This window comes from Physcomitrium patens, chromosome 10, assembly GCF_059467195.1.
Source record: "Physcomitrium patens ecotype Gransden chromosome 10, ASM5946719v1, whole genome shotgun sequence".
In the NCBI taxonomy this organism is placed as follows: domain Eukaryota; kingdom Viridiplantae; phylum Streptophyta; class Bryopsida; order Funariales; family Funariaceae; genus Physcomitrium; species Physcomitrium patens.
The window spans coordinates 8,803,603-8,816,382 of NC_143419.1; the positions used below are offsets into that span (position 1 = coordinate 8,803,603).

Sequence of the window (12,780 nt, forward strand, 5' to 3'; positions counted from 1 at the left end):
AAGTGAAGTCCACCTCATCTTTTCTCAAGCTATAAACCAATTATGGGAGACTTCTTCACTTCTACAAGTTACAATACTTTAAAAAACTAAAACACAGAATGCTTCAACATCAAGTTACAACATTGTGTGTGATTCCATGAAATATATCAACAAAAGCATTTTTTAAATTGAAGCAAACAAGCACAAAGCTCACACTAACAGCTTTTAATTAATTATTTGAATCATTTAGGGCACAAATGTTTTTTAAAATAGAAAAAATAAATCACGGAGGAGGCTGTTTTGGGGACATCTACGACATAGCAAGTAATAAGCAAATCCACGTGTCGTCCTCCAATATATGGATCGGGTGGTGCCGCTGCGTAATTGGCCTGGTTAGTAGGAAGGCACCCATCCACGTAGGCAACCGAGAGACAAAAATTAAAATTAAAATTTAATTTAATTTAATCTAGTTTAACAAAATCTATGCCCACGTGGTAGATTACGTCACACGTGGAAGAAAGCGTTGGCCCTGCTGGACTTCAATGCAGCAGTGAGCCCTAATTTATACCCGCCCTGGCACGGTCACCATCCCCTGATACTCATTTCCGCACCCTCCCTCCCTTGGGCAAGGTCCTTGTTGATTTTTATTATAACAAGCATGTAGTAAAACATTGTAAATAATGTACTAGATACAAACCTATAATTCTCTATTATAAAATATTAAAATAAAGTTAAAATAAAAAATGCTACACAACTGGACTTGTGAATCCTTCTAGCTTTGGAAATTCTATTTTAAAAGCCAATACAAAGTTTAGCATTTATTTGCATGAATGTAAATCATGTATTAAATTTGCATTTTATTATTATTATTATTATTATTATTATTTTGTTATATTACTCAGAGATGTCTACACGTCCAATAGAAATGGAAGAAAAAGAATGCATTGTTTTCAAATACACAATCCTTATTGCTAAAGTATTTTGTCAATTTGTTTTTCAGATTTGATGTTAAAAAATAACACAAGTAGTGTAAACAAAAAAATTAAATCTAAAAACTACATAAGTAAGTTTGCCCATGCGGTTGCAAACAATGTCAATTGTTTGTATTTAGTAACGTTTTTACGTTAATAGTCTTACCACCATATTTCGGTTGATAATCCAATACAAATATTTATGTAATTGCAAGTTAAGTATTCCAATCACACATAACTTGCAATAACTTAGTTTCATGACTTCACATGTGTGATTATGTGTGATCTATATTGACCACTAAGAAAACAATTTGTACAAAAAGAATGGTTGTTTTAATGATAATAATAATTAAAAAAAAAATGGTGTTCCAAGCACAAAGAGATCAAACTATTGGTTACAAAGCTATGAGAAGAGATGGAAATTAAATTCTACTTTGCACTCTCACATAGATCTTACCAAGGATACACACATTTTTGCAACTTAAAATTAGGAATCATTAAACAAACTCCACTCATATTTCTAATCTTTGTACTATTTCAAGTATTCTCTAGTTGTATAGTTCTATGATTTTGTAGATTACCACAACTCCATTCCACCAACAATCTTTGCCAATACTTATTTATTTATTTTAGTCTCCCAATTTATAACAAACATAAAAGATATATACAAATTTTATATTTATGGAATGATTTTCTCTGATTGGAAGCCATTTGAATCAAACATAGCTCCCTCTAATGAATAAAATAAAACAAAAAACAATCAACAATAAAAAAGGTATTTTTTTTTAAATATTTCTACAAAGTAGTACAGAAAAATAAATAAATATATTATTGTTCCCCCTTATCATACTACTTCAAAGTAGAGCAATCAAATCAATCTTGAAGTTGACGCTAGAATGAGACAATACACACAAGGGGTGTGTGGGGGAGTCTGTGCTTGGGAACATCGTTGGGAACGGCGAGAACGCAGCGAGGATCTTGCACCAACCAGAGGACATCGTCGTCGGGTCCGCGCAGGCACGGGAGAAGTGGACCTGTACCCGTGCACCTGGACCCGACCCCGAGGGGGAAGAAGATATGACGCACACATGGGGGGGGTCCAGCTCAGATCTATTTCCCCTCGATACCTGCCACCTCGGCATCATCCCCCCCACTTGTCCCGGGGGCCTCCTTGCGGAGTTCGTCGCCCACCGACGCCGAAGCAGCAGCAGGTCCTGCCTGACGCAACCCTGAAGTGTCGCTGTTGCTGCTGATGCTTCGCGATGCCTTCGCACCCATTCCGTCTCTCGTCGCATGTTTGTCCGATTCACCAGCCTGCGCCGGGTGGCTAGCTAATTTCGAGGCGATTTTGCCGCTCTAGATGCGTCCAAAATTCTCTCGTGCAGCTGGCGTTCCATCACCAGGTGTCTATTCCTCACGGTATTTCCTCTCGATTTAGCGCTGCCCGCGAGATGATTGGGACTTCGCAACTGAGAGAGTTGGTGTCGATGTTCGGTGTTGCTGCAAGTGCATGGAAGTGGGTCCCATGGAGAAATTTGTCTTTGGCTCGAGGTTTGGTACAAGTGGGTTGGTCAAAGGATATGTCGGATCATTTTGCGGTGACGCTGTGGTTTCTACTCTTAGGTTAGCTCTGTTTGGGGGGGGGGGGGTCTCGAAGTCGGTTTCCAGATTGGTTACTGTTTGGGATTGAGGATTGTATGGTGGTGTGCGTCAGCGCATGATGAGCTGGTGATGAGTGGGGGATGAGTGGTGACTCACATAAGGTGGCGATTCAATTGCTTTGGGATCTGGACCGGATGCTGCTTGCTAGAGTGGGAGAGCTGAGGTGAAGCGGTTGTTTTTTTGGGTGAGTTCTGTGCGCATTTTTTGAGTCGAAGCTGGTCGTGGGAGTTTCATTAATGTTCTTAGGTTAGTTAGATTCTATTGAATAGACATTTTGCAGCTCGAATCCTTGGCTCAAAGCACGAGTATTTGGAGCAGAGGCTTGGTTTGTGTGATTCTTACCATTGGGGATTTCGGCGTCAGACTGTGAGGATAGACTGAAGTGCGGTGGAGTTTAGAAACGGCCACAGGTAGAAGTCTCCAGCGCTGCGTTGAGATACTGAGCGTTCCTTAGTATTGCCGGCATTCATTCAGTCGGTGTTCAATCTCGAACTAGTCGTTACAAGCACGTGTGTAGCATACCGGGGCATCAATCTTCATTGGTAAAGCTCGTTGCAGAGTATACGTACACCCAGGGTAGAATAGATCATTTCGGAGAATTAAGACTCCCTTTACAGATGTCCATACGTTCAAGGGCAACACAATATTTGGGGAAGCAACTCCAGGATAAGCCCCACAGTTGTCCCCCCAAACCCACAAGCCAATGGCCGGGTCACCATGGCTGGTGGCATGAAGAACAACAATCCAGCAAATTGCCACAGACGAGTAGTGGCGCAGTTGCGTCTGTTACATCGGAGCGCATGTTTCGTTCGCGGGAAACCGTCGAGGCGTGGCTAGAGAAGACGAGTCCTACCTCCGTGCTGGACACACTTGATGATGAGAACCCTTCCTCCTCTGATTTCCTCAACTCTTCACCCAGCGGATGGGACCATTCCAGCTGCGCTACTTGGTTCCAAACCTTAGATTCCAAGACTAGCAAAGCTGCTCATAGCAGGGTGGGTACTCCAACCCAACCTCCTTGTGTTCCTAACGGGATTGTCCTGGAGTTGTTCGTGCGACATTTACATTCTGTATCTTTGTAATGAAATTGTTATGTTGTACTTGTTAGCTTCTTTACTGGCAGAAAGATGTGATGTTTCATACATTTTTTGTAATGAAATTGTTATGTTGTACTTGTTAGCTTCTTTACTGGCAGAAAGATGTGATGTTTCATACATTTGCTGTATTGTCACGACAACTAAGAGATTAACAGTTGTGTTTGGAATGTGGCGCTGTTGCAGTCAAGGACCATTTCTCCTCCTTCTAAAAGTGCAGCTAATAGAAACTCGGAAGACGTCTCAAGGATTGATGCCGAACACTACAGCACTGGAGGCAGCTTTCTTTCGACCGCTTTGAAGAATGCGCGATGTAGCCCCTCCGAAACTCTACGGCCTCCTGAATTTACCTCATTTTTTCTTTGAGTTTTTGTACTGTACGCTTACTTGGTGAAAATTCTCTATTGGGCGTGCACTGAGCTTACAGTTGCGTCTTGGCTGATGTATTTTGCAGATAGCGACTTTCCGTCTCCGCCTGCATTTAAACAAACGAACGATCACCATGAGAATTTCAATTCAGAGGAATGTGGCTCACCCCGTAGCGAGTTTAGTTTAACCTTTGAGTGGAAGCATATATTAGCCGCCGGAAATGCGGCCGGAATGAGTACACGCGATCCGTCTGCGAGTAACTTTGATTACAAGGCCCGCAATGGAGCTTCGAATGTCTCCGATGCTGACTCCGACATCTCTAATCTTGGCGTACTTCCGCAAGTTGTGAGGAGGAAACCACGCCGGAACTGGTCCATGGAACTTCCACGCGTAGCTCGCATTCTCAATCGTTCTGGAAGTGGCGATTTGAAGGATATGTGGGTGGATGACAAAAAAACTCGCACGGGCGCGATTTATGGTAAAGTTCAAAAAACATTTCGTGGTGTGATTGGTAGCCAAAATGACATACACGTACAGTTTTTTTAGGAAATTTGTTTCACTTGCCGTGACAGTCACAGTTAATAGTTAAATTATAACCATAATTTGATAGTTGTGGCTTTTAGGGCCAACTCCTCTTCAGAGATTATACAGAAGGACCTCGGAGCAAGAAGCATTTGAGCAAGTTCGGTCACCACAGCCGTACATCGCTCCTCAAAACCACATGAAGTAAGCAGATTGTTTTGAACCAGGCATTTGGTTTTTCAGTCTTTCCTTTCCCCTTTTTTTTTCTTTTCTTTTTGTTCCACTTCTTTCTGTGAAGTCAACAATCGCGTTTGAGGATGTCACATTTCGGGAATGAAACTTTGTGGCACTATGTGGAAAATGATCTCTAAATCCGTCGATATCAAGACAACTGAGCTCCACTCTTGGATATTCTGGCTAGTTGTGTTATCTGCAATCGGACCGAAGAGTTTGAAAACGGCAGTCTAACCTACTTGCTTGAACCTTGCCTTCTGTCAAACAGACACAAAAGGAAGGAGAAAGAAATCAAGTCCTTGGAAGATCACCAACGAGCCAAAGCCGCTACAGCAGTGAAGCAACCCGAGGTTTGTGAAGAATCTCTGCCCTTTATTATTTAATCAACATGATGAACTCGCATTGGAATCAGTTTGTTTGTTTTTTTGTTTTTTCCTTTTGAAAAGCTTCATGACAATTTTTGTTGTGTTTTCTCCACTGCTGCAGTCCCCAGGTTTGAAGGAGAAGTTTTACAACAGCATGTCAATGGCAGGCCGGAAATCAGAGGACAGGATCACAGCAGAAGCTAAGGTCCTCGAAAGAGCAGTGAGAGGAGGAGCTATGGACTCCAAAAGTCTCAGACGCACCAGCAAAGTGCCTCGTACCTGCCTTCCCTTATACTAATCCTCTTCATCACCACAATCTTACATGAAGATCACATTCAGAAAGGATCCTACTCCTCCGCTACCAGCTGTCGCGTACCATGTCATGTGGTCACCTGCAATTTTGTCCTTCATATCAGCGATAGAGCGACGCACCCGAAGATCCTTGCGTTTGTCTTCAGAGGTGGTGAAAGTTCTTCCAACAATTTCCCATGGTTCACACCAGGCTGACACACAACCATTTGTACAGTAAATGAATCCATCTCGAGAGAGAGAGAGAGACACATATCGACGAGTTAGGGCAGACAGGTTAGTTAGATCATTCCTTTTTCGGGACACCATCGCCATCGTGCTTCACGATCGATGGGCCCATCCATGTACACACACTACACAGAGAGAGACATACGAGAGAGTTTCGACTGGTGTGTTTGAACCCTAATTCTGGTTGGCGTTTGATCTCAAAGCGATTTTTTTAGTCGCCTTAACTTCCCCAAAAAATCTTCTCCGCTTCGCCTCCCCGCATTTGGGTACTGGCTCTGGAAGTTCTAACGCCCTATGCAACACTTGGGGGTCGAGTACCCGAGGCGAAGTCCTGCGTTTTTTCAAAAAATTGAATACCCGCGGGCGGAGGATCCGAGGCCACTCATGCAAGAGAAGGGAGTGTGTGTGTGTGGGTGTGTGACGGAGAATACGAGGTGAGACTTGAATGCCAGCCGACCTTCGGCGTGGTAGGGAAGAGAGCTTATTTCTCGTTGAAAATTTGAAGATGACAGTTCCTTCTTTTTCTCTCTTCTATTTTTTTTTTATAAAAAAAACACTACGAATATGAAAATGATTTTTTGAAATCTATTTAACATTTGATCATTTTACTTTTTAATGTTTAGAAGAGTATTATGTGTATGTTTTGTTACAATTCTTTGCAATCATTACAATTGGTTTTTCTTTTACATTTGGTGTTTGAAGAAATAAGATAAAATAAATAGTCTCTATGTTTTAAAGATTTTACTATTGTGAAAATGATAGTATTCAACATTGAAACTGTGAATAGAAAAGTTGTGAATAATGATAGTACAAATTTTAATACAATTTTGTGTAATTATTTTTTTTTGTAAGAAATTTGGTCCTTGAATCTTAAAAATATGCCACTATATTTCAAGTTTGACCTCTATTTTTATACTCTTATATCTCAGTCAACTTTAATTTTTAATTTTATGTATTCTTTCATGAACATTTAAGTGCTGTGTGAAAATTATTACCGATGTGTGGTAGAAAGTTTATAAATCTCATAAAAAATTGTCCTTCAAAATATAAGTTTATACATTTAATAGAAAATCAAATACCACATTATTCTAAAGATAAATAAATAAATAAATTGTACTATATCTTCACAAATTTTGACAAAGTAATGATCAATATTTGTTATTGATTAAACTTATGTATCTTAAAATTATAAAAGAATTATTTTGAAACAAAATGGTTTTATACCTTGTGTGTTGATTTTATTGTCATGCAATATAGGTCAGTTAACTCTTAATTCAAAACAACTTGCATATATGAAGTCACTTAAATACTTTATCTTTTAATTTTAATTTTTAAAATTTATTTATCACTTCATTTATTTTTCAAAGGCATTTAACATTCTTTATATCAAGTATAACCTTACTTATAGTTTGTATAAAAACTATGACATATTGATCGTAAAGCATGTGCCTAATCTTTAGAAATCTTATCAAAATATAACAATTGTGGTGGATAGAGATCTAAAAATGATATCAACATGAGAGTTAAAAGGTTTGATTGAAAATAAAAATAACATGATCATACACATATGAGTACCACACATTGGCCATTTTGGCTTCCATGTAGGCAGTTCCTTCTTCAACTTGCCTTTGCAATGACTATAAATAAAGCACAAGGACAAACTATGAGCATTGTTAGTTTCCATCTGTGGTACAACATGTCTTTACTCATGGGCAATTGTATGTGGGATTATCATGTGCAAGCAATTTAAGTACAATGTTTGTGAGTTGTTGAAATGACATCATCTCAATTACATAAAAAAATTCAGATTGTTCTTTTACGCAATACAATCTGTGTAATTTTTATTTTTATTATTTATTTATTTATTTAATGCAGTAAAAAGCACTGTCATTTTGGCTACTAAGGTATATTGTGTTTTGATATATATTACTTTTTTAATATTGAATTACAAATTGACCACTTGATATCAAAAAACTTTTGCAAATCATGCTTCATTGCAACTTGATTTGACTTCATCACAATTGTCCCTTTTGTAGAGGATTCTTTAATGCAATTTGATTTGCATTTATCGCAATGGTCTCTTTTATAGTGGATTCTTTATTATAACTTAATTTGCATTCGATGTAATTGTAAATTTTGCAAAGGGCTCTTCATCGCAACTTCATTTGCCTTCATTGCAACCTTAATGTGGCCTTTAGTGCGATTACATGTATTAAGCTGGTTCAAAAGGTTGATAATCCATGGTGCCATTGTATTATGTGAATTCTTGCTTGAGAATGCATCAAGCACCTAGCTATGGAAGGTAAATAGAAAAATGCAACAACAAGGTCCCAACAAGTCAAATAGAATCATAAATAAACTCTAATCAAATCTTAACAATCATAATTAAATTTTAATCAAATCCAAAAGAAGTTAGAAAGAAAATACTAAAAATACATAAAAAATCAGAAATTAATCTTAAAGAAAAATAATAAAGAAATCCTAATTAAATCCTAATAAAATCCTATCCAAACTCTCACCAAATCCTAACAAATCCTAATAAAATCTAAAGCTAATCTAAAATAACCCTAATGAAATTCTAATTAAATCTTAATGAAATCCAAATTAAATCCTAAGAAAATTCTAAAGAAATCCTAAATAACACTAAAAAGAATCCAAAAAAACCTTAAGTAAATCCTAACCAATTCCTATAGATATTTTAAAATCTCAACAACTATTAATCAAATTGTTGATCTTAACTAAATTTTTTTACTCATTTCAATCCATAAGCAAATATTATGCATACAAATTTTGAGGAAAATTGAACTCACCAATTGACAGAACATGCTCCTAAAACTCTTAGATATCAACTATCTTCTTTTTTCAACCTAGATGTTGATCTTTTAGTAATAATTTCTCCTTGTTGAATTGTTCAATTTCTTTACAATTTAGCAAAAAAGTAGATACCTTAGTCAAAAATGCTCTCACTAAATTTTTCTCTAGTTGAATAAGTAGATTTTTTGGGATTGCAAAAATCTTTACTAAATCTAAAATTCAAATATCAAAGATCCTAATCTAATAAAAATGTTTGAGTGGTCAAACATTGTATAAAATGTTATACAATATTGCAGTTTGCATCCTTCAAGGTTTCTAGCATTTGTGCCATAATACACTGTATCTATGAAATATTTAGAATACATTCTAGAGCATGGGAGAATGAGCAAATGAATGAATGAAACTCTTTAGTCCTCTGCAACATGTGTTGGCTATTTTTCAACTTTATATTTGTTGCTTACTTTTATTTTGGTTTGCATGAGCACTTAAACATGAACATGTTATGCAAGCTTCTGAAAATCCACACAACTGTTGATAAGCAGTTTATGAAATATTATGAAATTTTCATGTTTGTGTACTTTTTGTATTCACCAGACAGAATTTACAATGTGTTTCATTATTGGTGGATAATAAGGCAATATAACCAGACAACAGAGGATAATTGAGTGGCATTAGTTTGCACAAACAAGAAATTTGCAGTATTCTATATTACATTCAATCCTTTTTTCATTGTTCTTAAAACTGTATTGTTCAAAGGAACATGGAGTTTGTAAATCAGTCTAGTTAGTATTTGAAGGCAACACTTGTGTCACCTACATATTAGTCCTTAAAAAATAAGCTAGACTTATTACATGTAAAGTGTGACAGTTTAAACTGGATTAATACTGACTTTATGTTATGGAAGAAAAAAGTACAATTGGTTGGTTTTGGGTATCAAATTTTGATGTATTATTTATTAAAATTAAACTTTGAAGAGACACAACTATTAGAACTTCAAGATTATTTCAGGTGAATTTGTTAATTAACTCATTAAATATATATATATATATATATATATATTTGAACAAAGTGGCTTGATCTAATGTATTTTCAAGTAGAAGTGTTAAAAGACCACACTCATTCATGTGGTAGTACCATACAACACTTTGAGGAACCAACAAGATTTATTATTATTGTATTATTTACTAACAAATCATGTTAACCATTACTTGATTCATATTTATTATGACCTAGAAAGCCTCAGTAAAAACTCCATAAAATATGTAAGGTGATGTACAAAAATAATCACATTAAAAACATCATTATATCAAATAAAGTTGTTGATTATTAACAAGAATGTATAAACAAAATATATATATTTACATCACCAGTGCCTTAATGATTCAAATTTTATTTTATTTTATGTTGGATGTGTTGGAAAATTTATAAATACTGTGAATAATTCTTTTTACCAAAAAAAACATTGATAAGTATATCATTTTTCAATAAAAAGTGAAAGTTGAAAGAAATGATTTAAATACACAATTTATCCATCTATATTTTTGTGTCTTGCCGTCACTGAATTATTGTTGCCAGCACAAAATAGAGAAATCCTCTCTCAATGGAATAAAATTTTAAAGTATTTAGTGAAGTTTTTATTTATTGCCAATCATATATTATCTATGTAATAATGAAATTGAGAATATACTTGTGGTCTCACACAATTTTTATTAATATGTTTATATATGTATATATACACACACATACATACATTCAGACATTTTCTTTTAAAGAGAAAAACTAAAAGTAGTGATAGGAGTAGGACCTCGATAAGTGAGAGATTGATGAATTGTCTTGGTCCGATGAGAAAATTGCAATTATAAATGAGAAAGGAAACCAATAAATAAATAAAAAACCAACTAGAGCATATTGTGTAAGCCTTTTTGAGAGCCAAACCATCTACTCCGTTTATACATGTCACACTCCTACAAAAGCATTTTGTGGTTTCACATTTGCCAATTTGGAATGAGTGCCTCAAAGCAATAACAATTTTTTCATTCATTTTGAAGAGGCTAGATAGTCAATAAAGTCATGAAGCCAATTAGACCAATAGAATGTGAGGCATGAGTGAGAAAAGACCCACCTAAACAAGCTTGTACAAATGCATTGGATGAATAAAATTAGATAAATAAATGGAGAGAAAAGACTAAAGCTTATGACAAAGGTCATTTATTCTTGTAACATAAAGGTGGATTCTCTTTGCTTGATGTATTCCGGAACCTTCCGGTCATGCCCTAATTGGTGGCCTTTAGTTCTAGAAAATTCTATGAACATACCTTTTGGAGCCTCCTTTCCTTGGTTGCTCCTTATTGATGGCCCCAAGTATGTGCTTTCCCATTCTTCTACTATAGAATCGTAGGAAAAAAGAAAAACAAAAACAAAACAAATAAAAAGAAAAAGAGGGTTTGTCATCTTACTATTTCTTGCCTCTAAAAGTACTACAAATCCTTTCAACACACGTGAATGGAAGTCAAAGAAGTATAGTCAATTAGTCAATTTGGTCATAAAGAATAATTGAGGGTTGTAGACCATGAAAACTAGTCTCTACAAAGAATTCAAGATGTGGGGTGGGATAGACACATGGTTGTTAATCAAAGAGTGCAATTGGCTTTGAAGGCAATAGAAAATTAACCACTTTTACCTAATCTTCTTCTCCTCTACTATTTGTCTGACTTTGGTGTTGTTGTTGTTGTTGAGTTCTTCCCAAAGCAATTCATCCATGCAAACAATTTGATGGTGCCATCAATGCTCTTCCAATCAAATTGATCTTCTTCTCAATCCGTGCAATTCTGTGGGTGCTCTTTCTACAGTCCCCCACTCTATTGTTTTATGTCATTAATATGGGATGTTACAGTGGGAGAATGTTGTATGTTTATATGTGTATATATATATATATATATATGTAGTAAGAGAAGGATGGTTAGTCCAATGTATACAATATCTTTAGTGATCTTTCATTGCTATCATAGCTACATTCTTCAAAGACCTCAAGATAGTCCCAATTCATTGGAATTTGATTTGTGAGTTCATATAATATTTTCATGTGCACATGTATAAATTTAGAGCCTTCAACCAACCTGATTAAGCCATGGCCAAAACTAGAATAAATTTTAAAGTGGGAGACAAATTATTGCTTTTTAAAGAGGCATGGAGGGGGGATGAAATATTTTATTATAAGTGATGTGTTGAAAATATGAACACAATTAATATCACATCTTTAAAGTTATAAATGATATATGATGAAATTCAACAAATGTCATTGTTTTTATTCTACTTTATTCTATTTTTTCCATTTTTTTATTTAAAAAATAATTATTCAAACAATAATTCATTCAATTGATAAAAGAGGGTTTGCATGGCTCTTCTAGATAATGTTTTTATTATATTTTGATATTTGGCTTAGTTCACTTGTCCTTTTTAGTAAATAACTTTTACTAATATAAGACTACCCAATTTATCATCATCTTACAGTTTTACAGTTTCACAATTTTGTAATATCTTTGAAAAAAAAATCATTACTGCTTGGAATATATGTTTATGTGTGTGTGTGTATATATATATATATGTATATATATGTATGTATGTATATGAAAGAAAAGTGTAGTGATTGCACAATAACTGGAATAAGTTGAAATCCAAGCTTCTGAAGAACGGATGACGAGCCTTTCAACATGCCACATTATTGCTGGTTTTGTATAGCATTTTCAATGTCCAATTTTTATTCTAGAACCAAAAGAGTTTTTAATATATTATTAAAAAAACAAAACAAAACAAAACAAAAACTTCAAAGGATTATGCAGAGAGCACGAGCATGTGGGAAAATGCACATGGAAGAAGAACCCCTCGAAACAGCTGTACAGTACCTTCCTGGCACTCCACGCTGCGACGACAATGACGATGACAACAACGACAACGACAGAGTCGTCGACACAAACGACGACGACGACGACGAACGCTGTGGGGTCCAGCGACGCAAAAGTAGAATATAGACGAGCGTTATTGGTTTCGACGACTCTATCAACGATGACGACGAACGTTGTGGGGTCCAGCGACGCAAAAGTAGAATATAGACGAGCGTTATTGGTTTCGACGACTCCATCAACGATGACGACGAACGTTGTGGGGTCCAGCGACGCAAAAGTAGAATATAGACGAGCGTTATTGGTTTCGACGACTCCATCAACGATGACGACG

At 35.9% G+C, this 12,780-nt stretch overlaps 1 protein-coding gene and 1 long non-coding RNA gene across 2 annotated transcripts; one reads left to right on the top strand and one right to left on the bottom strand.

Moving 5' to 3' along the window:
- The first annotated feature begins 2,442 nt into the window (after window positions 1–2,442).
- On the top strand, window positions 2,443–6,349 carry LOC112287812 (uncharacterized). Its single transcript, XM_024531259.3, has 6 exons — window positions 2,443–3,607; window positions 3,893–4,019; window positions 4,161–4,553; window positions 4,699–4,801; window positions 5,100–5,181; window positions 5,318–6,349. The coding sequence occupies exons 1-6, from the start codon at window positions 3,230–3,232 to the stop codon at window positions 5,492–5,494; spliced, it is 1,260 nt and encodes a 419-aa protein (XP_024387027.1). The 5' UTR covers window positions 2,443–3,229; the 3' UTR covers window positions 5,495–6,349.
- Window positions 6,350–7,563: 1,214 nt separating this feature from the next.
- LOC141045880 (uncharacterized) lies at window positions 7,564–9,440 on the bottom strand. The gene is made up of 2 exons (XR_012218413.1): window positions 8,544–9,440; window positions 7,564–8,026 (listed from the first exon to the last, which is right to left on the bottom strand). It is a non-coding gene; the product is annotated as an uncharacterized LOC141045880 (long non-coding RNA).
- Window positions 9,441–12,780: the final 3,340 nt, after the last annotated feature.

Excerpts from the sequence above, each read along its gene's own strand:
- LOC112287812 (XM_024531259.3), top strand. The coding sequence starts at position 3,230 with ATGTCCATACGTTCAAGGGCAACACAATATTTGGGGAAGCAACTCCAG. Across the intron at positions 4,020-4,160 it reads CGCTTTGAAGAATGCGCGAT|ATAGCGACTTTCCGTCTCCG; the intron begins GTAGCCCCTCCG and ends TGTATTTTGCAG. Across the intron at positions 4,554-4,698 it reads TCGCACGGGCGCGATTTATG|GGCCAACTCCTCTTCAGAGA; the intron begins GTAAAGTTCAAA and ends TGTGGCTTTTAG.